Consider the following 27,543-nt stretch of genomic DNA (forward strand, 5'->3'; position numbering starts at 1 on the left):
TGATTGGTCCTTTGCTTTCGTCCTCACAACTTGTATTCCCGAGTTACAACACTCAGCGATTACTGCTACCTACTGGCAGAATTCGAAAATTGCTACCTTCTGGAACGGTGATAAAAACTATTAAATCTCTTCCAAGTATTGTTGTAGATTGAATCTTATTATTACAAATGAGAAAAGTATTCAATTAGCATTATACTCAGTTCTAGTATTATTCCGTCAAATCTCTATATTGCAGTGTCAATAGATATATTTTTCAAGAGTGAGGTCCACGTTATAATAGCAGCTGATTAAAATTGGTGTTGGTATCTTGTCTATCATAATATGACAAGGATATCCCAATAACAGCTGTGATACTATAATAGAAGTAGCGGTCTTTGTAGTCTATAACATCATAGAGAAACAATAGCGTAAGTAGATATCCCATGGTATAGAGAATTTATGTCGCAGCTTTTACTGTTATCTCAAGCCGATTACTGTCGACTATTGTCAATTTTCACTGCTTTGTTAGGGTGAGAGTGTATGAACGGCACAATTTGAGAGACTACTAGCGTCACACATCTGCATAGGAAAGAGCTACGTGAACTATCGGTTTGGGATAACAGTAAAAGTTGCGACATAAACGCCCTATACCATGGGATAACTACTTATGCTATCGTTTCTCTATGATAACATCAACCTATATAAAACCTATGAGTAACATATATAAAATTGTTTTGCAAATTGTACAGGAGCAGATTGAAAAGGTTTGAAGAATATATTGATTGAGATACTCTGAGAATAAAGAGTCATCATGATTGTGATAAATAAAGATATCATATGGCATTAGATATGGGCTTGACAGCTAGAAATCTTAGAAATACAAATTCTTCAATAAATTACATCAAAATGTATTTCATTCAATATTCAATTCGTTCATTTTCACTTGGCATACAATACAATCATGTACATAATTTATTATATTCGATATTCAACGAAATGAGAATCACATTTTTACAAAAACAGTAAAAAGAACATATTGATTGAGTGGAATTCCCCACTGTGATCAAAATTACAAAAAATCAGATTCAGATAACAGTATAAATGAATTTAGCATTTCGAAATATTAATGTATAAAATTATTCCCAAATTCATTTACTCTTCCAAGGTGTAAGGTGAGTGAATTAGCCTCTCAGCTCCAATCCAGCAGCCTATGCTGAAGAGCCATTTCATCAACGAGCTTTTAAACATCACATTGCTGCTGCTCATTAATCAGTCCTCAAAATAGGTAGCTTTCAGGATTGGTATTTGGATCTAGGATTGGTAGCTATCCTACATTATGTATTTTATAAATTTATGATTTATATAATTGAATATATTATGTCGAAATGTGTATGCTGACAATGCAGAAATTCTTTACATGTTGTAATTAATATTGTGAACGAATGAAAATGCAAATAAATAATTTGAATTTGATGATGTATGATGAGTGTTAACATCTTTGTTCCTACGAAATAAGTACATGATTTGTAATTTTGGAGAATTGCTCATTCCAAAGTCTCAGAATGTGACATTTCCTAAGCTCTCACAAATAGACATTCTTATGATTTCTCTAGAAACACATTCATCAATGAAAAATCAAGTAAACCTTCTGGCCTACAAAATGTGTAACAGCACATTTTACCGTTGATAAAGTTGTTCTAGGACATCTATAAGCTTACGTTGATATAGGAGAATGGTGTATCAAAAAGTGAATTTTCTTCCATTTTTGTGCATCTTCGTACTTTTGGGTTATACGACCTTTATCATGTACATTTCAGGAGTAACAGATGCTTCTGTCACAAGTGTAATCTCTGTGAAACAATACCGTCTATAGTAGAGGAGGAGTCAAGAGTCCTTTCACCAGTTCTGACCATCAATTTACAGGTCAACAAATTTAGATCTAGAATCGATAATAATCTACACAGACCGTGACACTGCGGTGGCTTCCCCAACAATATTGGTGCAGACATGCGTCAAATTAACTCCACTTCTCCATACACCCCTTATCTCTTTGATAATGGTAAACAAACCCATACTAGAGAGTAGAATATGCTCTAGCTGGTTACATTTGAATATCATCACAGAAGCATCTATCTCTGTTTACAATATCAATAGAGAGAGTTGTTTCTTACACGGTTCATATCTCTCAGTAGACTGATAAGAGCAGCTTTTGGCAAGGTTCATTGATTAATTATTGATATTCAAAAATAAATATTATGGAATAGTTTTACACGTGTTTAAGATCAAAGACTATTGAAACCAATGTACCTAAAACCCAATGTATTCTAGGTACATTGATTTGAACTATTTAAACTTCCTACAAATTTCCAAGTTGGGGACTTACTTACTTACTCCTCAGCTCTACAGGTCTTTGCAACCCTTGGCCTCCCTCACATAGCCTCTCCATCTGTCACGATCCTCGGCCTGCCCCCTCCAGTTACGAACTCCAAGCGTTCTCAGATCTCGTTCCACATCATCCGTCCATCTATTTCTCGGTCGACCTTTTCTTCTTCTTTTATATATCCTGTCCTTCCATATACATTTCACTACTCTTTCATCTCCCATTCTCACCATATGTCCCATCCATCTTATTCTGCCAGCTTTAATAAACCGCACAATGTCTTCATTGTTTAAGAACTGCTCTATTTCCAAATTTTTTCTTCCTCTCCAAAGACCATTCTCAAAAACAGGACCCATGATTCTTCTCACTACCTTCCTTTCAAAAACTCTCAATCTTTGCACATCTCCAGCTGTAAGCACCCATGTTTCCGAACCGTAACTCACCACAGGCCTCACCAATGCTTTGTATAATTGTAATTTTGTAGCTCTAGATATCAATCGAGATTTGAACAACTTGATATTAGCATAGTATGCCCTGTTTCCCTCCATGATCCTGCTGTTAATCTCTGCTGAGACTTTCCCACTACTTGTCACAAGTGTTCCCAGATAGACAAATTCTTCCACCTGTTGAAATGTGTAGGGTCCAATTTTCATGTCTCTAGCAACTCTCCTACCTAGGCCTACTGCTGGTGACACTCTCAGATACTTTGTCTTGGCCTCATTTATCTCCAATCCCATTGGTTCACTATTGATTGCCAGTGATGTGAAGGCTTCTCTCAAGGCTGGTACTGTTCTAGCTACTATGACCAGATCGTCTGCATATCCACACACTTGCCATAGTCTATTTACTATGGTGCTTCCATGCGTGATACCTTTTACTGCTTCATGGAGAGCCAAATTAAACAATAATGCAGACAACGCATCTCCTTGCCTTACACCGTACTTTACAGGGAAACGCCTCCCAACAGTCTTGCCTATTCTTACTCTGGAGAAGGTCTCATTTAGGGTAGCAGCCACTAGCCTTATTAATTTTGAAGGTAAGTTATTCTTATCCAGTGCTTCAAGTAGCTTTCTCCTGTATAAACTGTCGAACGCTCTCTTGTAGTCTACAAACAGCATGTGGAGACTTATATCGTGCTCTATACACTTTTCCATTGCCTGTCTCAATGTGAAGATCTGGTCCACTGTGCTCCTGCCTTTTCTAAATCCTCCTTGGTAGTCACCAAGCACTGCCTCTGCAAAAGGAGTGAGCCGTTGAAGTAGGATATTTGTGAAGGCTTTATAAGCAATGCTAAGCAAAGAGATTCCTCTATAATTTTCACAAACCATTTTATCCCCTTTTTTAAAGATTGGGCAGATCATGCTTGTCTTCCAATCATCGGGCATTTTCTCATCTCTCCATACCATCAAAATTAATTCATACAGCTCCTTTTTCAATCTATCTCCTCCACTCTTTATCATCTCACTGAGAATGCCATCCTCACCAGGAGCTTTATTGTTCTTTAGAGCTGCTATTGCTCTCTCTAGTTCTTGAATGGTAGGTTCTGCAGTTTCTTCATCTTCCCTGTCAACATTGTGTGGCATTTCAAAACGACGGCTTGGCTGTCCATCTTCTTCTCTCTCATTCAACACCTCCTCGAAATGCTCGGTCCACCTATTAAAGACCATCTCATTACTAACCACATGCCCATTTTTGTCTTTACAGCCGTTCAACCTTGCCTGGAACCCTTTTCTGAACCAGTTCACTTCTTTGTACAATTTTTTACTCTGGTTGATTTCACTCAATGTTTGTAGGTGTAGAATCTTTTGCTTGATTGCTTCTCTCTTTTTCGACCTTAGAATTGATTTTGCTCTCCTTCTTAATAAATTGTAGTTTGCTCTAGCTTCTCTTGTATCTCTTTGCAACATCTTATTTCTAGCATCGTTGCTTCTTCACACTCCCTATCGAACCATTCCTGATTTCTTGCCATTTTTTCTACCCCTATGGTCTCTTTGGCAGATCTCTCTAAAATTCTCTGTATCCTCTTCCACTGAACATTCACATCCGCTTCTTCCATTTCGCTCTGTCCAAACTTCCTATCTATATCATTTTGAAATATCTGTCTCTCTCTATCCATCCTCAACTTACTGACATCCCACTTGCACCTTTTCACCCCATTCTCCTTGCGTATATTGGCCAGTCTAAATCGTATTACAGCTCTAACCATGAAGTGGTCAGAGTCGCAGTTTGGTCCTCTCATTGTACGCACATCCAATACACCCGAGGCATGCCTTGCAGATACCAAAACATGATCAATCTGATTCACAATTTTGGTGCCTGGTGCTTTCCATGTTCCCAGGTGTATCCTTTTATGAGGAAAGCAGGTACTCCTGATAATCAATCTGTTGCTCTCTGCAAACTGCGCAACTAGAAACCCATTACTATTGGATTCTTTATGGAGTGAATATTTTCCAGCCACTGACCTAAGGGCACTTTCTCTCCCTACTTGAGCATTCAGATCCCCCAAGACCAGTACCATATCGTGTTGGCTAATCCGTTCTAATTTACTTGTTAACATGTCGTAGAATTGGAAGGAATGATTGTTGCTGAAGTGTTGGACTACATTCTGAGTAACTATAAAGTATAATTGAGATAATTCAATTGTTCCAGATTCGAAATATTTGAATAGATTCGAAGATTTATGAATGAAAGTATCAAGCCCAATCAATTGAACTTGGAATAAGAAAAGTATTTGCTACTAGAAATAATTAGCATAGTAATCAACTTATAGTGATACCGAAAAATTATTACTATTTCCATAGAGCGGACAAAATTCATTGAATCAACTCCAATCTACCGGACGTCCAACTATGTTCAACAGGTCTTCCACCAATCTCAAACGACTAGCTTCGTCTAGCACATGCCCTTCAATCCTATTGGTCGATAGCAAATCAACAACGTCATATACTCCATTTTGTAGTAGTGAGTTAGCAATTCCAACCAACCAAAAGTGACAGACTGTATTTGCGAGATTAGCGAATGCGGTTCAAGTAAGTGATAAAAGTGATAACAATAAAAGCATGTTGAAGAATTAAGTCTTAATATTGATAGTAAAACTACCTACTCTGTGACTGATAGCTTGGGTGAATGGGACAGTGAGGGTATTATATTTGTGTCAGAATAGTAGATGTTGTTCAAGTAATTTGATAAAAAAAAATCAAGTAGAGTTAACAAAATTAATTACTACCATGGGATGCAGTGAAAAAATAACATTGAGTAGAGGTATTAGCAATGTTGGACCTATAAACATATATAACCTGATAAATAATAGTAATTGTTCAAGTAGACTAAGTAATATCACTAGACTAAGAGGCGAAAAAAGTAGATAGGCTAATCCTTCCTCTCAGTTAACACTAGCAAATACGATTATTTTTTGAACTGAATTATATCAACTAGAAAAAAACACTCTTAACTAACTCATCTCAATTTGAGTATGGAAATAAGAGTTTATTGTTAAATTCACTTTATCTATAGAATGAAGTGAATGAAACCCATCTAATTTTACCTGTAGAGTGATGTATCAATATAAAAATCACAGTCAGTGGAAGTAGGCTGGTGCAGAGTGTAAGAGATATTGAAAAATTCACAATAAATCGCACAATGATTCAAATTCAACAGAAAATTTTGAGGTTTTATGATCTGAAGCCGAATAGCTATTCAATCCGAACAATTCACCAGTAAATCTCGCTCAATGTGCTGCCATAAAATTGAAATTGCACTGTGTATCATATTTGTCGCTATCTATTAGGCCACTGCTACTTCATGGCAATAGTTAATAGCCATTACAATGAGATACATATGCGGTATACTTCATCCTATTCCCTATTAGGTAAAATGTAATCGAAACGATGTTTGCATATGGGATCTTGATTGACGGCATGGTTCTTATGGAATTGCTTCAGATAATGGTCAGACCCTCACTGTATTTCTAAAGCTATTCGCGTGTGTAGGACTAGGAATAATAGAGAATCTAATATTGGTTATTTGATTGCTCTATATTTTATTGCTTTATATTGCTCTGCGTGGCAGCTTTACAGATTCAGTTAAGACCTCACTGTTCATCGATAGAGGAAGAGTAATATCATGATTGCTCTGAATGATCATGATGTACATCGATAATAATAATAATATCGAGTGACCTGGCTGGCTCAGGTCTGGTGTCAGAGTTTTCAGTTCGCAACTGATCAATTTCAGGGCCTCTGACATGACCTAACGACTGCTTTTTAGGCAGCCGGGACCGACGACTTAACGTGTCAATCCGAAACACGGAAGTGGCCCGAGATAAATATCTTGTCCGGGCCGGGATTTGAACCCGGGCCTCTGAATCATAAAGCCAGCATCTGATCCACTCGACTACGGCCACTCCTATGTACATCGCTGATTTACTAGCTTATTTAAGTTTGGAGAATTGTTGTATTGGTGACCAGAAAAAATCAACCCAACCAAAGACGCGAATATTTGACAAGAGAAAAATTTTTATCATTCTTTGATCAGCATTGATCACACTATTTCACTATTATCTATAATTTTCAATGCAGAATAACTCAAATGAAATCAAATTCTCCATTTGCCGAGATACCTTTCAATTTTCAAAACAAACCTAACTCGCTTAGAGATTTTTTTATGTATTTCAACTTCCTTTCTTCATTTTTCAAGAGAAAAATTGAGATTTTTTTTGTATTTTGAATGATAATATTGGAAAATGGTTTTCCCGTCTATCTATCTCAATGAGATCAGATGAGACTCATGATGATTCTCTAGCATAGTCTGACCTCTGACAAAACCTTCCTTCGGACTCTTATCTCCTATCTCGAAAATGAAGGGAATGAATCATTGGGTGAATGTGGTTTTTGAAATTCTCTAGTGAGGGAAAAATCAACATTATTCCTGAGGTATAATATCATGACTTATTTTTCTTTGTTGAATAGAATCACAAAATACAGCTACGTGATGACTACATTTTCAAGAGTAAACCTAATCCATGTAACAAGAAATATATAATGTAATTTATGTAATTCTAATCTATGAATAAGTGAGGTGCTTGCCATTCTTACCAGCAATTGCTAATTGCATGATGAAAAAATTCATCCTGGATTTCCGATTTTTCCTTAGGAGCAGAGTCAACAGTACTGCCGAGTTTCCCAGAACTATCAGGATGAAGAGAGTCCACATCACTGCAAACTGCTCCGTCTGAAACGAAACAGAAGAAATTCTTAAGAAAACACACTCTGTATTCATTCGAATAGATTCTATTTTCTTAAATTTGCGTCTCGTTCACTCACCAAGTTCCATTTCACTGCTTCCTCATAATATAATGACGAGAGTACCATTATCTCAAATAGTAAATTTACGTTGTACTCTGGAATTACCGAAGCAACCCATTAAAGCTGGGTTTTGGTTTGTAAATCAATTTGTCTAAGTAACCTAAAAAACTATGATCAATTATGTTTTAATGGGTAAGGTTGAGTTTAAACATTTTCATACTTTTGAATGGCAATATGTTGATATTATTAAGCCATGTCCACACTGAGCAAATGTTCGACAAACATGTTTGTTGAAAACGTTTGGGCAAATTTTATTATGTTTGACAAGCAATGTTTGCTCGTGGCCAGTGTGGACGCGTCACCGAACAAAGTATTTGTATTTGGGAAGAACAGGTTTTATGTTTTACAGCTGCCAACTCTAAAAATGTTTGGAAAAACAATAATTTTTCGTTTGACAATCAATGATTGTCCAAACGTTTTAAAATGTTTGTCCCTGAGCTCCTCAACGAACATGTTTGCCGAACATGTATGTCGAACATTTGTTCAGCGTGGACACGACTTTAGAAATGTTTTGACTCTTGAATAATAAACACAAATAATAAAAAGTTATTGGCACAATTGAAAGCTTTTGGCACACTTGAAATTTGGACAATATGAATGTCAACAATGCTTGTCGTCGTTGACTGCGAAAGTTTACGCACGAACGGAAATTCACCTTAAGCACTCTATTGAAATATCAGACATAAAATCATAATATGATTACTTCCATTGTAAACGACCTAATGTCGTTAATCCTAAGAGGTGTCCAGGCTCGTTTCATGCTTTGATGGTTCAAGCCTTCATGAATAGTTATTGAATCATTCATCACCATCTTGAAATGATTAATTCACATAACTTTCATTTGCATTGACTGAATAAGGTAATGTTTAAGCAATCGGACTATTCTCACTGCAATGTATTATTTTTCACTTGTGATACTGAATTGGGCGAGATAAAGTGATACCATAGAGAAACAATAGCATAAGTAGATATCTCATGGTATAGGGCGTTTATGTTGCAACTTTTACTGTTATCTCAAGCCGATTACTGTCGATTATCGTCGATTTTTACTGTTTTGTTGGGGTGAGAGTGTATGAACGGCACAGTATGAGAGACTACGAGCGTCACACAGCTTCATGGGAAAGAACTACGTGGACTATCGGCTTGAGATAACAGTAAAAGTTGCGACATAAACGTCCTATACCATGAGATATCTACTTATGCTATTGTTTCTCTATGGTGATACTCATCATCCATAATGAAAACACTGGAATAATGTCCGACGTTTATTCTGATGAAAGATCTCCCAACCTACATTTTTCAAATTCCAGATCTCACACACTGAAGATGACACCATAGGTTGTGAAAACTGTCTGTATTTTTTTCAAAATGAATTTGGGATATTAGACAACAATCTAGATTCTTCATTATAGTTTTTTTTTTGCTACGCATGTGGAGATTCAAGCTGGTAACCGCTTGCGAACTACAAGAGAGTAAGAGGAGAAGGAACAATTTCAAGGAATTCGTGTTATTTAATCATAAGTTATTTTTCCAAATTCTCAGGATTACATTGTATATGTACATGTAAATAATTGTATATGTGTGAAGGCAAGAGTTTCCAGTTATCAACTGGATCCAACTCATATCAACCTAATACTCCCGCCCCGACATTCATTACTGTAACGCTTCAAACCCCTGCTACTGTAGAATTCACTGTACGAAAGAGAATGAAAGCATTCATGTCACACCCACTACTTTCGAAATTCAGATATAAGGGCGTTAATCAAAACGACATGCTATTACAGGGTTGGGTCTCTACATGTTCCATAACAATATATGCCTGCCGTAATTTCAGGGTTAATAAGGAAAAGTTATATGGTTGCTTTGATCGAGGAATATTAGTTTTAGGATCAGAGTTATGGGATTCATGAACATTAATTATATATTATTTCAACCTTTAAGACGAATTCAAATATTCCAGATGATTCATGGATTGGAGGGGATTCATGCTTCTATACATCAAATTACTCAATTCACTCCAGTTCTACCCTGAAATTAACCAATAACGTTTCTTTCATCTACGACTATCACTACTCCAATTTCACTACTGCTGCACTACTGGTTTACTTTTTCATACTAAATATTTTATCATCTTTCACCTCATAAGCTACACAAAGTTCATTTGAGCATCGTGAAGAAATATAGTCTAATAATATTCTTGTTTCACACGTCGTGAAATACAATTTCATTTCACCAGAAAGCATACTAATCTTACTGTTTACCATCTAATATCATGATTGAAATAACAGTAAAGGGAGACTTCATTAGTGAAGAATATAAAAATTTTGTGAGGTATGGATAGTATAAAATTTTAATTTCTTGTTCATTTTTATGGCGGAAATTTTATGAAACATGCATAGTATAAAAATTTTAATTCTAGTTCATTTTCATGGCGGACATTACCTACCTACCTATCTACCCCCCCCCCCTCCTCAGTGTATGAAGAAGATGGTGAATTGATATTTTTTCCAGAAAAAAGAGACAAGAAGAGAAGAACAAGACAAGATCATGAAACGTCTTTAGAAATATCAGAAGTTGAATATAAAACTGAAGGAGATTAATCGAAATGAATGTATTTTAATATAACAGAAGTTGAATAAAATATATTATTGATGCAGGATAATCAAAAGATACCAGTTATTGATTATATTTCATCACACCTGTCAATTTACTACCAATTATTCTCCTCTGATACCATCACTTACCAACTGCACGCCTATATTTGACTTCTAATGGACCTGGAAATTCACTCGAGAAGTCATGCATTTGAAATTGCAATTTGATTTCTAATTTGCACCTGAAGATTGATTTTCAACGGAGGTCTGGACCCTGTCAGACTTGTAGTTAGCTTTGTAATAGGAATGGAGCCACATTAACATGAATACAAGATTATATCAACTAGTCGATTATTTCACTCCACTGACTGGAAATATAGAGATTCGCTGCTGTAATACGTTCACTCAATCAGAAACTGTACTCCCCCAGGTATGACGTTCAGGGACACTCCACGCCAATAGTCAATTAGGACCCTCACCCATCTAACCACCTAACAACATTCACAAGCTTTTTTGAACCCTGATGAAGTGAAGGCTTGTTGAGGTTATAATATAATGACTTCAATACAAACTTTCCTTGGAAGGAACATCCTTTCATTGATTAAGATTCATCAAATAGTACACGATATGATAATAATAAGAATATGAGTGAAACTGCGTTAAATCAAATTAAGAAGGCGAATATATTGAATTCAAATTAATAAAAACAATATAAAACTTGTAGTACCCTTTTATTTAAAACTTTTAAAATGTTTTTAGGGTAAAACATTATATAGGGTAAACATAATAAAAGGGGTACTACAAGTTTTATATTGTTTTTATTAATTTGAATAAAGTAGCCCATATAAGTGGAATCATTTTATTTGAAGTATTTTAATTATAAGTATTCTAAATCTTCAATTATCAAGTTTTCCCACAGTTTTCTTATAAAAGAGTAGACGTTTTCTTTAAAAGCGGAAGCTATTTCCGCCCAATTGATGTTTTTTTTTGGATTATTTGACATTCTTTTTGTTTTATGAAAAATACAAAATGATCGTGGTGAGATCAACTTCTACTGTTCTTCTACAATTGTTTTGTAGAGTGAGAGGACTGTATCTAAATTATTATTGTATTTAATGAAAATACTTGCCAAGCTGGAATTAAAAGAAATATTCACTGTGAGCAAAGCTATGGAAATTCTCAAATTAGTATAGATAATAGACTCACCAGTCGTAATTTTTATATGTGCCAAATTATCAATTATAAGGTATTGGAATCGAAATACAGGATGGGATATAGAAATGAGAAGGATAAATACCTTTGGGAAAGGAAATACCTTTTTGATACTCTGATACTGTGGCCTGGCGATGATTACAAGCTGCTTGGCAATATTAATTTCACTGCTCCTTGCTTCTCCCAAATATTCACGACATTCATTAAACACTTCAATCAATTATTGACATATAATGTCCGGCCAGACAAATAACAAATAACAAATAAAGTGAGCCGGTACGGTCTGGCTTTGTACACTCTTGACTCAGTCTGTTTTCTTTTCCCGACAAGAAAGCCTGGGCTGACGACAGTTTTCGACAATCCACCGCCAGGAGGCAGCACCGCACGGAACAGCACTACATCACCACGCTCAATTCAAGAATGGCCACAACAACAATAGATAACATCAACCTCATTCACACAATTTATCAAGTTTCCCATTCCTTTAATGATATTTATCGTGAAGAGTCTTATTATTAAATTGGGAAAAGAGTTCCAGCTTCCTTCAAATCTGTAGGATCGATGTAATAGTAGGTAACAGTAATATTGGGTGCTGCCATTATATTAGAGTAGGGTTCGGGCTTATAGCTCCATCATATCTGTACCGTACTTATATACTGTTTATGTTTACCTGCACTGAAATGTGAATTCCATTTCATACATGGTATACCTGTACTAGGATTTGAATTCTTTTTACATGTACTAAATCAATCAATGGTTAGGTTTATGCTTATTCGTGAAATGAGAGGTGCTCTGTCATACCATTACATGGAAATCAGGCGATTACTATCTATTTTATCCGTTTTGATCTATTTTAGATGACACTACACATACTATACAGTCTAATTTCTGAATACCAGTTATTAAAACTAGTACTCACATGTGGAGCGCTTTCGGACAAAATGTTGAAAAGTACTAGTTTTAATAACTAATATTCAAAAATTAGACTGTAGTGTCGAAAATAGTTCAAAACGGATATTACTTGCAGTTCGTCATGGATGGTAAAATATATGAGTATCTATTTTAATCCATTGAATTAATTGATTCATTCGGATTGGATTTATTGATTCAATCAATCAATATTGTTCACGATTTTAAAAGCTGAAGATTCATTTGGACCAACTTGGAAAGCAATTTGTGTTTGTAATGGTTTGTTCAGCTGAATAATGCTGAAGCAACAGTGACTAAGTGAATTATGATATGCTTGTGGTGGCTAAGAGCTGAGCTGACGAATGGAATGGGTGTAATCACTTCAAAATTTGGTAGCGAATTTCACTCCACAACGCGGCTATAACTGCATGATTGAAACTCGCGTTTAAATTGTTCAGACAGTGGCCACAATTTTCATTCCTTCATCCTGATTAAATGAGGAGCAATCAAAATACCAAAATCACCACAAAGCTGTGGTAATTGAAATTGAGTTGATCGTTCATCATCTCAACTACTCTCATGAAACCAGCCACTAATTCAATTCAATTATTAAACAAATATTTCACTTCTCTTAAACTCTCAAATCATTCCCGCAATTCACTCCCCATTAGCTCAATTGAAACTTCAAATAATGTTATTCACTTGTCCAGCTGGATATCATATATAGCCCCAAACTAAACTCACAAAGTAGTCTCTCATAATAAGTATATAAGTTGAATAATTTAATTAATTGGACTGGAGTTTTAGAATAATTGAGTTGTGTGAACTTGATCATGGTCCAAACTAAATATAGAATATGCTATCTTTATTATTGACATCATCCACGTGTCATCCATAATTCCATCACATTGCAATTTAATTTTCATAACTCTACTAAAACTGCCACAAATCGACACAAAAATCCCATGGTATATCACTGAAAAACGTATGAGTAGTTCACATAACTGGTGTATAAACCTTAGTCGAGGTTTATAACCCTGGTACGAGTAGAGGTTTAAACCTCAGGTACAAGTAGGTCGCGGTGTAGATTTCGGTTTTGATTAATTCCACTAAACAGCTGGCAGTGATGAAAACATTTAGATCTCATAGATATAGAAATAGATATGGATCGCAAGCGAGACCTATACTGAAAGCTGATCAACCTGACCGTTCTTTCCGTACTTTTATACTGTGACTAGCCGTCAGGCTCGCTTCGATCGCCATATCCATCTAGCCAGGGGGCTCCGCCCCCTGGACTCCCGACTGGATCGTCCAAAAATGAGATCAGCGGGCTCGCTTCGCTCGCCTGCATGTAGACCTCAGCGGAACTTCTTTACCAAATTCTGGACCCCCGACTGGATTGTCCGAAAATGAGATCAGAGGGCTCGCTTCGCTCGCCTGCATGTAGACCTCAGCGGAACCTCACCACGCTCAATTCAAGAATGGCCACAACAACAATAGATAACATCAACCTCATTCACACAATTTATCAAGTTTCCCATTCCTTTAATGATATTTATCGTGAAGAGTCTTATTATTAAATTGGGAAAAGAGTTCCAGCTTCCTTCAAATCTGTAGGATCGATGTAATAGTAGGTAACAGTAATATTGGGTGCTGCCATTATATTAGAGTAGGGTTCGGGCTTATAGCTCCATCATATCTGTACCGTACTTATATACTGTTTATGTTTACCTGCACTGAAATGTGAATTCCATTTCATATCAATGGTTAGGTTTATGCTTATTCGTGAAATGAGAGGTGCTCTGTCATACCATTACATGGAAATCAGGCGATTACTATCTATTTTATCCGTTTTGATCTATTTTAGATGACACTACACATACTATACAGTCTAATTTCTGAATACCAGTTATTAAAACTAGTACTCACATGTGGAGCGCTTTCGGACAAAATGTTGAAAGGTACTAGTTTTAATAACTAATATTCAGAAATTAGACTGTAGTGTCGAAAATAGTTCAAAACAGATTATTACTTGCAGTTCGTCATGGATGGTAAAATATATGAGTATCTATTTCAATCCATTGAATTAATTGATTCATTCGGATTGGATTTATTGATTCAATCAATCAATATTGTTCACAATTTTAAAAGCTGAAGATTCATTTGGACCAACTTGGAAAGCAATTTGTGTTTGCAATGGTTTGTTCATCTCAATAATGCTGAAGCAACAGTGACTAAGTGAATTATGATATGCTTGTAGTGGCTAAGAGCTGAGCTGACGAATGGAATGGGTGTAATCACTTCAAAATTTGGTAGCGAATTTCACTCCACAACGCGGCTATAACTGCATGATTGAAACTCGCGTTTAAATTGTTCAGACAGTGGCCACAATTTTCATTCCTTCATCCTGATTAAATGAGGAGCAATCAAAATACCAAAATCACCACAAAGCTGTGGTAATTGAAATTGAGTTGATCGTCCATCATCTCAACTACTCTCATGAAACCAGCCACTAATTCAATTCAATTATTAAACAAATATTTGACTCCTCTCAAACTCTCAAATCATTCTCATAATTTACTCCCCATTAGCTCAATTAAAACTTCAAATAATGTTATTCACTTGTCCAGCTGGATATCATATATAGCCCCAAACTAAACTCACAAAGTAGTCTCTCATGATAAGTATATTACTGTAGTTGAATAATTAAATTAAGTGTCCACTAGAACTGGAGTTTTTGAATAATTAAGTTGTGTCAACTTGATCATAGTCCAAACTGAATATAGAATATGCAATCTTTATTATTGACATCATCCATGTGTCATCCATAATTCCATCGAATTGCAATTAAGTTTCCATACCTCTGCTAAAACTGCCACAAATCCACACAAAAATCTCATGGTATATCAACAAGAAAACAAGTTTGAATTGGCAGAAATAGTGTATAAACCTTACTCTTAAGGCATGAATGGAACAAGTGAGTCGAAGTGTAGATTTCAGTTTTGATTAATTGCACTAAACTGTTGGCAGTGATAAAAACATTTGGATTTCATTATTATAGAAATAGATATATGGATCTCAAGCGAGACCTATACTGAAAGCTCATCAACCTGACCGTTCTTTCCGTACTCTTATACTGTGATTGAATCAAATAAACTAATATTACTGAGTGGTGTTTCTGATGGGGATTCTCTTCAGTGGTATCAGACAATCTTTACGTTCTTTGCGATTAAACTTCGCGGGTTCTATAGCAAATAATCCAACCCAATTGTTTTTGTCACGACTCATTCCTTTACAGCAACAATGGAATCCTGTAATTCATGACAATGAATAATGAAATAATATGGAATCGTCTAGCAACATTGAATGAGAGAGCTTTCTACTAGGAAATACATTTTCTCTTTTGTTTCTTCTTATATCACAACTAGGAATTGATTTCTTACAAATAATGCTTATTTTTCGTCATAATGATAGTTCAATCAATGCATAAATCTTTGGATCTTGAAATTAATCACTTCATAAATTGTGAGGACTCAAATACCACTTGTACTTTTTCCTTCATGCGTGATTTATCCTAAAAGGAAAAGACGTCAAAATTGAAGCAGAGACTGAATAGATGTGAAAATTTTGTAAAAAGCTTCATTTATTAGATTGATACTCCATGTGCATGGAAAATTTCATATTTGTTAGAACGTTACTAACTTTTAGATGAACGTTGATACGATCCATGTGCAGATTTTTTTTATTCTATGCTAAAAATAAAATTCTTCCTCTGATATAACAGGATAGAAGTTCAATTTATCTGTTCAACAGAACAAGATTTCTGATGATAGACCAATTCTTCTAGAATGGGAAACAACAGATCTATGAGAAGTTCAATAATACTAATGGCTTGTCCAATCATTGCAAACCTACGATGACGTCTCTGTTCCTTGTTAACCGAAGTTAAGTAATGGTCTATGACCATGATAAATGAAAACGCTCGTCAAAGCAACAGAAGATTGAGAGAAGCGAGCGTGGCCCTCGTATGATGTACTTTTCGACTTTTTTACAAATTGACTCGCTCAAAGCGCTCTCGAGTGGAGGCTTGCTTTGCCATTCGAATGTTTTTGCACTCAATAACAGATCGATTCGGGTCCAAAACAAAAAGAATTTCGAGTCACTGCCTCCATTGATTGTTGCTACAAAGCACGGATGCTTTGTTTTTAAGTAATTAAAGTGAATGGTCCACGTTATCACCCCATTCGGCAAGAACTCAATCTCGTTTGTGCTTCGCATCGCTACTCGAAATGCACACAGAGCAAGGCAAGCACTCCAGTCGTTGAGGCTCCAACTCATCATAGTGCTCGACTTTTTCAAAACACTCCACTCTAGATGATTTGCAAATCTAACAACAACTTTATATCTGCAGTCAAAGAGTAAATAATTGTTGAAGTAATTGGTTATGAAATTTTCCAAGAGATTGTATGACTGGTACAATATTATTATTATTATTGTTATTCATGGCGCTCAGTTGTATATATTTATGTGAGCTTAACTAATACTTATACAACATGCCACCTGTCAATTACATATTTTATATGTTACATACAAGATTGGTTTTATTCGATACATTTTTCAATATAGTAATTTTCTTTAAAATCTGTATGTCCAAACTACCAGGCAAGGACCTCATTCCCTCTTCAACACTATAGGGACAAATCTTTAATAGTATATCACCCATTTTATTTTTGAATACTTTAAAATTAGTCTCAGTTTTCAACTCGTTTTTTAAAGAATTATATATTCTTATGCCTGAATATAAGGCTCCCTTCTTATAGGCGGTAAGTCTGTGCTAGGACTACTGCTCACAGCTAAAACATAATGATATGATGTTTCTTCAACACTAAATTACATATCTTTTTTCAGATATTATATACTTATTGAATCCATACCAGATAAACTTTATCATAATAATATTCCAAGGATGACAAATAATTTTTGAATAGTAGCGCTCATCGAATTTTCATCTAGCTGTTTACCCTGTTGTCAATATTTGCAGTAGCAGAAGTCTTCGGGGTGAATTACAGAATTAAATTTGGATTTTCGTTTAATAATATTTATTAAACTATATCATCTTTTTTCAACAACACCAAAAGGTGTCTATAGACAAGATTATCTATTGAAATGTGAATGGCGAGACCAAAAACTGTTATATTATAAACTGAATTTGCATATTAGTTGAGAAGCTTACTACATTGATTCAAACCATCTCTAAAAAAATATCAGGTCAGTTAAGGAAAAAACATTTGATTTCCATAAATTTTCTATATAATTCTCTCCTCCAAACTACAGTATTTCTAATCTCCTCAAACAAATTTATAATCCTTTCCAAGCTATCCGAAACACATTGGAGGAGAGCCGAAAATCAACCCTACCAATAATTTCAAAGATCATATCACTCAGCTCTTCAAATGAGAATACTGTTCAAGCTGCTACATATTCCACATCTCATGCTATGACACAGAAATTGCCAGAGAGTAAAAAAGAGGCTGAGTAATTCGTTTCTCCCTGATGGGCAGACGTTATATGAATATGCATGAAACGCCAACAAGGGATGAAATGAGAAATACTTTGAAAATGGATAAGTAGAAAGAAAAAGGGTCTTCTTTGATAAATTATGCCTTCATTTGTGTGTTGCCGTATGTAATTCATGCATATGCCATCCTATGCAGATCATATTTGAGGTAATTCTTGGTACACTTTTCTCACATTTCCCGATGATGGAACTCGACCATTGAAAGTTTGAGGGAGAAAAGAGGGAGAAAATGAAATAATTTGTACACAAACAATTTGTTCAAGCTTCAAGGGTTCAATTCAGCTAAACTTATTTCTTATATTTCATAGCTTTATCTAATTACAGTTTTATTTAGCATTCTTTCTCATTATTGTTCAGATTTTAACTTGATAGTTTCTAGTACTGGATCTGATCATATTTACTATTCATATTGAAGGCATTATATTAACGTCTCTATTCATGCAGAGCTCTGCAGTTTTATTTTTGTTTAATTCTTATATTTGTCTAACACCATACTAATCAAGAGAATAAAAAATGCATATGGAACATGAACGACCCCACACTGTAGTAACTCAGGGGTTGTTTAAGACAATATTTTTCCACTATTTTCATTTATACATTGTAATATATTGTAATGTAATGTATTTTTTGGAAGAATAAATTTCAATTTCACTTTAGAAGACGAGCTTCTTAACGTCAAACAGAGAGCTAATTTGAAAATCCATCAACATCAGTATCCGTGAGAATTCTTGAGAAATTGGAGCTCTCTCATTGTAGAGCAGTAGTATATAATTATTGTTGGAAATCTAATGATATGAGTGATGTCCGTTAGAGGAAATTATACGTCGATGAAATACTGTAGTACTTTTGAAACTGAAGAAAATCTGTCCACTTGTGCTCCGTAGATGGGAAAGTCAACACTCAAGTGGAATTCACCATGAATTATGATGTAAATCATATTTTCATAGTAGAGAAACGAAAGCAGTACGAGAGCAGAATTCAAAATTATTGTTTTCGTTATTCTAATGCTTTTCCATCGACCATGAAAAGGGCAAGGAAGGTGAGATGCACGTTACGAGAGGCAAAGGAATATACGAAGCTCGCAGAAACGTGAAATTAACATATTCAATTTTTAAAAAATGTTCCATCACTTCGTTTTTGTGTTATGCAGGAAACTTGCTTATTCTTCTCAGTTTGTCATGATGATGATGTAGGTTGACAAATCTCCTCTACAAAATAGAATGATGTTTTTGCCTCTGGAATAATTTACATTTTCACGAAGCTTTTTTCAAATTTGAATTTGTCTTTTTGACAACATGAAGGTGTTAGCTCCAGAGGTTGGAGAAACTTTTCATCATTTATTTGTTTTATATCATCATTTATTTTCCTTACTTTTATATATTTTTTCACTTTTCATCATCTATTTGTTTATGCTACAGGTAATTGAAAATTGCATGATCATTGAGCCTACGCACATACATGAGTATATTGAATTATCTGATTACGTACAAATAATAATTCCGGTTACTCTGTTGACAAGAGTTTTCGAAAGATATTTTCCAACGAAGTGTTCTTCTCATTGTAGCTCTCAATGATAATAGAAAACTTGTACACACGACCTGATAGAAAAGGAGTGCCTATCCTCTTTTGTACTAGGGTTGCAATGAGAGCATACAAAGGGTATGTGAGTCAGTGACTTTTCTTCTTCCTGAATTTTTTTTCAAATTTTCATCCTCATTAAATCAATTTTCTGTCTTCAAATTATAATAAGAAAATTTAGTTTTGGTTCAAGCTGAAAATATAACATGTTGGCGTAGTTTGTCTCTGTTAAGCCTTATTTACGCATATCTATAAATGAGACTGTGAGTAGGATGAGATTTGTGTACATTTGGTTATCAGAATTCAATCGAAGAAATTCATTCCTTTCAAAATACAAACTATAAATCAAGTAAAATGTAAAATATATTCAAAATACAATATAAAATTGACTTCAGATATGAAAGCTACAATTTTTATCGGAAATTAACTACTTAACTATAGGAAAACCATGCATTAGAGTAGGTGTTAATAACAGTAATAAATTTTGTAATCAATCAAGTAAAATGTGAAACATATCCAAAATACAATATAAAATTGACTGCAGATATAAATGAGTTCCAATTTTTATCGGAAATTAACTACTCAACTATGGGAAACCCACTTACTAGAGGAGGTAACTGTTAGTAACAGTAATAAATTTTGGGTGAGGGTGTAAATACGTTGGGTAAGTGAGCTCACATATGGTTGAAATTATGTCTCCCACCTTCCAGTTGTTATAATCCAGTTCTTAATGGCGGTTTTGAATTTTCTCGGGTTTTCAATATTATCTTGATGTGTGCAGGAAGTAAATTGAGGAGCTTTGGTTGAAATTACGCCTTCCTAGTTCCTAGCTACGTTCGTGATAAGGTTTCCATTCGTAATGAAAAAGCTTTTATCATATTCAAGTTCATGTATAAATTCAAATTCCCTGGTTAGAATCTAAATATTGTTGGATATTTTCACAATGTTGTCTTCAGATGTACACTTACCAGATTTATTTCATGATCAGAGTTTTTCTCGACTGAAACAACAACCTTCTTTTATACAGTTTCAACCTAGGTTGAAAATAGGCTTTATAGCGTACTTATATGGAGTTCCATCACTCTTCTTTCTGGTAGAATGCTTCACAAAATCTTCAACTCTAACCTGAATCATTTCAGAAAATCAAAAATTTATTATGAATATTATTATTCATGGTATTTTTTATTACACCCATAACCCAAAACCTCATATACAGGCTGTGTCGCTGTGTCCTGAATATCTGAATAACCTGAATAACCCATGTCTGTGTCACTGACTCTCAACAACTATATGACTCATTCTAAAGATAGAAAACATCAGAAACGATTCCTAGAGCTGACCTCCACTGTAATCATCCTGGAGTCAGCTGAAGAGGTAATTTGCATCACACGTAGCAAATTGTGCGGTTGGTAATTTGTATCGGTCGACCAGGGTTTGTTGTTCATGAGCAACAGATCAATAATATCTTGTATTATTGTGGAGAATATTATTCGTTGGAGAAATGTTGAAGACCAGTAATATCATGTCATTTCTTTCCCAGAATAATAATTCTCTGGCGAGTCTTTGAACTCATCAGCTTGGTGGCGTAGCTTTCATGACTTTCATGGCGTAGCTCCACGGTTCTAGATTGCATGCAATTGACAAGCATTCACAGATAAAAGAAAGTAATTTGAGGACTTGGTTTTTTATATCGTCTCACTCCCTCTGCAACAAGAAGTGTAACAGTGAAAGAATTGCGAGGAGCTGGGGAAATCGTCCAAGACCTTGGTACGGATTCATTACAAAAGATTAATCGTTTCAAATCTTGGCCGGATTTCCATCTCAAGAGCTCGAAGCTTCAAGATTCGGACCCATCTGCTTGTCTAAGGAGTAATCTCGCGTGTAAATTTGCAACTCAAGGAAATTTTAACGGGAGACTAGGTTGTTTGACATAGATAGAGGAGAGCTTCAATCTGAGGTCAGTGTGATACTTTCAATATCAATTAATCGTAATCTTTTATTGAAATATTACTCTTTAAATAAACCTCTCCGATTTAAGCATTTCTAAAATGTACCAAACCTACTTGTTTCTCCGGCTTCTTCAAAACAAAATTATTGAATAAATAAATAATAAAATATTGGAATTTTCTTTAGAACTTAAAACCACCTATAAGCTCCGTGCCTTCCTATAGATTATGATCGACAAACTTATTTCCATTTAAACAATTCTTCTAGAAAAAAAAACACGAAGCTGTTCACTGTTTTGCAGGTGAATGTTCGCTTTTAAAAACAATCTTATTCAACAATCAATCAAAACAGATTTCACTCAATAAAGTTTGTAATTACATACGCTGCTTATGGGTTACACAAGTTATAATTATATATCTTCTTGTTTTGCTAGGAAATTCCTAGATGTAATGAACCCTCAATAGATCCCTTGAGTGATCAAGTGTATTTTTCTCTATATGCTTTCAACACATATATTATGAAAGACTCATACTTTTACGAAAAATCTATCCAACTTTTAGTATGTTTATTTGAAAATCAATCACTATCAAATTCAAAGTTCCATTGTTTCAGCACCGTTGAACGCTTGTGTGTGATAACAATTTCCCATTCCATTTTGTGGGTCAAGATTGTAATCAAAATGATTAGGATAATCTCGATCGATTCAAACGTTCAACTTAATCCAACTTGTATTGGACGTATTGACTTCACTTAGAATATAAATGCGACAGCAGAATGTCAATATATCCAATCGAATCGCTCTACCGCCTCTTACGTCCTTTGCATTGTTACCACATTAGTCTGTTAGGCGCTTCATCACCCTTCCATCCAATACCATTAATGTAAGTTCGTTTAAGCCGCAACTTACTCAAACAGAGTACCACTTTGCAATCTCGAATGTCTGAGTCCCAACCAATTCCACCATAGTCATTTGACTTGGGGAAGCTTTCCTAGCTCAAGTAGTTTACTTTGACTTCGACGGATTGGTGAATCGCACATTGCAGCGAAGGACATTTGGAGAAGCACGTCCCATCGTTTGTTCAAGCATCTCCAGCTGATCACTGTCTGTTCCGCAGCGAGCTCTGTTGAATCATGATCATAAGTTAATCGCGATACGTGTCTGATCATGAAATTGGAGTTCTACGTTCAAGACTGCTTATCACTCATGTGGGAGGAATAGATTGGAGGTGGAGTGTACTTCAATAAGGATTCGATTTCTTCTGTATTCTGATTGAATATACGCTATTCGCGCGCTGAAGGCTTTCTCATGAATGGATTCATTCGCTTCCTTGACGTGCCCCTCATCCTTGTGATGTAGGTGGTGAAATAAAAAATGAAAAGAAATTAAATTGAAAATGGATTCGTCAGATTTCATCCAGTCAAGTATATAACGAAGCTCTGCAGCTCGTGAAAGGTCTAATTCTTTGAGTAGATAGTCATACTCCCAAGCTCATTCATTCTTTATTGGAATAAGAATAGTAACAACATTTAGTACTAAACATTTTTTTAACAATAACTACTATGAAGGATAAAATATATATTCCACTGAATGAAAATGTTGTGATCGTTTTCCACAGTATTTTATTTTTCTCTATTGGATATCCAACTAATTTACTCAAAATTCTTCACCTGTATCAACCATTCGAGTTATACGATCACAATTGGATCGCATTGTGACACTTCAACCTCTGTGATCTGAACACTCTGAAATTTAAAATAATAAGAGTTCGTTAAAGTTTTTAAACCTCGCCGATTTGATTATAATGCGGAGTAAAGTAGCACTAATGCAGGGGGTGTGATCTTAATGTGATATTTGTGTAACTATTACGTGATTCGAAGAGTTCCATTGTAGTTTGTATTGGAAAGTGTCGAAGTGCTTGTAAGAGAACTTTATCTGCAGTAATATTTTCAACGACGATAAGACATGGCTGCAAGCATTACAAGATTTCGGCGACGTTACATGGGAGCATGGAGGCTAGAAGAGGCCATTACCTGTAAAACGCTGGAGTCATTGGGAGCATGCACGGCTTCCTTGAATGTTGTAACGCGTGCTTCTGATAAAGGGCTTACATAAATATTTCGGTTTGCCTCAGCTCTGCTATATGCACCTCTGATTAAATCATGTCACGCCATGGCTTTAAACAGCCAATCCGAATAACCATTAAGATAGACAAATGACGGTCGTCTCATTCAGCTCAGTTGGAAATTGAGGTATCAAAATATTCATAATATGAAGTTGAGGATCTTTGTAACATATCAGAGACGAGAATAAGGACATAATAATGACATAGTTTCGGGAAGCAATAATATATTTGCTAAAAACAATGAATTTCGTAGTCTTAGAGGGATTAGATTGAAAGAGAGAAATCTATATATATAAAAGCGAAATGGCACTCACTCACTGACTGACTGACTCACTCACTCACTCACTCACTCACTCGCAGAACTGAAAATCTACGGGATCAAATACGTTCAAATTTGGTAGGTATGTCCAGTTGGCCCTTTAGAGGCGCACTAAGAAATCTTTTGGCAATATTTTAACGTTAAGGGTGGTTTTTGAGAGTTTAAAGTTCGTCTTTTAGCATGTATATTCTTCTTATTCTCTTAATTATAATTATTGAAAAATGTCCATACCATATGTTAATATAGAACTATAATCTAGAGAGAGTACCTCTTCGAAACAGTTGTTAACACTGGTAACTAAATTGATAATTTTGTCAGGTTGGCATTAAGTTGAGTTGACTCTGTTATGTTGGCACCAAGTTGAAGATTGAAATGCATTCATCGCGGAAAAATTGATTGGGCACTGCTACTTCAATCAGAGCTATTCCTGGGAATATTATATATTACTAGCCGTCAGGCTCGCTTCGCTCACCATATCCGTTTAGCCAGACGTTTAGTCTGGACCCCCGACTGGATCGTCCTAACATTATGATAAAAATGCTCAAATGAAAAATGCAGGCGAGCGAAGCGAGCCTGCTGATCTCATTCTTGGACGATCCAGTCGGTGGTCCAGGGGGCGGAGCCCCCTTGCTAGACGGATATGGCGAGCGAAGCGAGCCTGACGGCTAGTAATTATGCTTGAATAATGATCAGCTGTGCAATGGAATGAAGTAATGAAGATAAAAATATTCAATTATTGTTGAACTCAATTATTTATCTTTCAAGAATTATTGATGATTCTTATCATCAGAGAGTACTTTTTCCTTGAAATATATCATTTATTATGAGGTGCCTTGATTGTGTAGTTGAATTTGCTTTGGTGTTCTATCACTGTATTCATATCAAACTGTGATAATTTCAAATACTTTGAATAAGGGAACGTGTATTATGAATATGGGGAGAGGTGGGAAATCTATAAATTACAAAAATGGGGATGAAAATAATCAGAACATTGATTATTGAAATATGCAGCTTTATAAGTTACTCAATAAACGGGTATTCATAGATTATTCCTCCCATATGCCATACATGTAATGTAACATTCCACCCTCACTTGGAATTCCTGACGATGTTATTATTGGAGTTGATTGGAATTTTCTGTCAAGATGCCTGTTGTTGGCTCAAGGAGAAGAATTTCAGTGCCAATGGAGACAGGGCTGAGTGTACAAAGTTTTCCAAGAAGAAGATCAGTTTGATTATATTGTTCCTGGAAATTCATACATCACAATTCAATATTGGAGAATGGAGATTCATCTTAAATTATTAATGGCACATTTTCCTTGACCATTGAATCAAATCCCGTCTTTGAATAGATATCCACTGATCAATGTGTTTCGTCTCGTGCTCTGTGTGGAAACTTTCGGTTAAAATCTCGACACAAACAACAGAATAACGATGAAGTTCAGTTCACCAGCTGAATTTGAATATCTCTCTGATTTATCCCCCGCTTTTTGTTATGACATTCTTCCATATCCATTATTTCTCCTGCAATAATATACAACATTTATTTTATTAATGTGGGGATTTGACTTGGAGATATTTGGCGATTTCTTATATTTTGTTTTGTTTCCAACGAAATATTTGTATCCTGTGTTATTCTTCTCAACATTTATCTCCCCAAGTATTTTGAGATATGCTTTGTTGTTATTTCCACAAATAAATCAAATAAAATTTGTTGGTTAAGTGATTCTATTGCAGTTTATACAAGTCTGATAATGTTGATTTATTGTAGTTGTTGAATTAAACCATTCATTTATGATTTGCATCTTCTATTTGGAGCTGAATCATCTCTTTCATTGATGAATGAGAATGATATAAGTTGACAATATTTCCTTCCTGGGAAGAAGAATAAGATTTTTTGATAATTTGTCAACTCAATTATCTATTGATGAATGAGGTATTAAGTTGACAAATTATCAAAATATGATAAACAATATTCTCAAAAATCATAATCTGTGGTATCTCCTGTAGTGAAAAATAACAATCATTCTTAGAAATTCAGGACAAAGGTTTTCAAACTTGCAGAACCTGGAAAGATGCATAAGAGTTTGTAAGGAATGGAGAAAAAGTAGGCTATTGTTGAAGATTTATTGCCTTGCCGCTTTATTTTCTCTGATAAGAGTGGATCAATCTATTCCACTCGGCCGAACCTGAGTCACTCCACATGTGAGTCAATTCGTCTGTTATTTTCATTGTACGCAATGCGTGAGCCATTTGACACACTTTCCAAACTTGGACTAGCCGAAACTAAGACGGTTTCTAGTACAGGACACTTCAAGGAACTATGGACTATGTGCCATTTAAGGAGATGAATTTTGAAAAGGAAACACCAGTGTCCGAGAATAATACGAGTAATCAAATGTTCGAAAAAGACAGAATTTCAATATTATTATTCGTCTCATCAGATTATGTTCTTTATGCTAATCAATGTCTTTCTATTAAATATCACACTATTTTGATTCTTGAAATAACTACATGCTGTCAATAATTGTTTCTAACATCCAAATAGAGTGTCAACACATCGCAATTCGGAATGGATCAAGAAACCATAATCTTCTATTCAACTATCTATCTGAAGTGATTCACTATTTCACTTTCTGAGAGTACATTAATATATCTTTGGATGAAAATTCATTGTTTTATTTTGGAATCAACAATCATATTCAGCTGATGAATCATGATTTTCTTGTTTTATTGAGAAAGTTAGAAGTTCAGAATTCAAATTGCCTCTCTAGAATCCACCCCAGAGAACATTCTCTTCTTGAAATTAATTGCTCGTAGCTCTCTCTTTCTCTCTTTCTCTTTCTCTCTCTCTCTCTCTCTCTCTCTCTCTCTCTCTCTCTCTCTCTCTCTCTCTCTCTCTCTCTCACTCTCAAACACAATATTTCCATTATAATAAAAAATTTATTTTTCCATTCATTATCATTCCATTTCCATTCATAAATAAATCCTTAGTTTAATCTATGAAATTAACGTTTTGGTAGAAAGTTGGTGGGGAGGATATTTTTTAATATTCTTTCCGAAGAATGAACATTGATATGTCCAAAGCTCCGCCAATTTATGTAGATGCATAACAATATAATTATCTATAGTTATTATATTACAAATTGTTTTTTCATATCATATACAGTTCAATAATTATTTTCTTAGTCTATATTATGTAAATTCATCTATAATTTTTCTGTACTGTAAGCTATTGTACATAAGTGTATAAGCCAGTATATATTGTAATCTACATAAATAAAGTACTCAATCAATCAATCAATCAATCTCTCTCTCTCTCTCTCTCTCTATCTCTCTCTCTCTTTCTCACACACACACTCTTAGGGCTGTGTGGCAGAGAGAACCTGGAGTCCTAACTCCGCACTTATTAAAGGCAATCAATCAATCTCTTTCTGTCTCTTCTTTTCTTCAATGTTTTATATCCATCTTTCATTGAAAGCTATTGCATAGGATCATCAAGATTTCAACATTCCAAAAACAACTCGAAGAATATAATTTGATTAAAAAGTAAGAAATATC

General features: G+C 35.1%; 1 protein-coding gene across 1 annotated transcript in view; it reads right to left on the reverse strand.

Annotated features, from left to right (window-relative positions):
- The window catches only part of LOC111057823 (cardioacceleratory peptide receptor), a 146,767-nt gene that overhangs the window by 22,394 nt on the left and 96,830 nt on the right, over positions 1 to 27,543 (reverse strand). Inside the window, exon 3 of the mRNA XM_039433050.1 lies at positions 7,453 to 7,588. Within this exon, the coding sequence (XP_039288984.1) occupies positions 7,453 to 7,588 (136 nt within the window). The remainder of the gene's footprint in view (positions 1 to 7,452; positions 7,589 to 27,543) is intronic.

Source organism: Nilaparvata lugens, chromosome 7 (assembly GCF_014356525.2).
Source record: "Nilaparvata lugens isolate BPH chromosome 7, ASM1435652v1, whole genome shotgun sequence".
Lineage (NCBI taxonomy): Eukaryota > Metazoa > Arthropoda > Insecta > Hemiptera > Delphacidae > Nilaparvata > Nilaparvata lugens.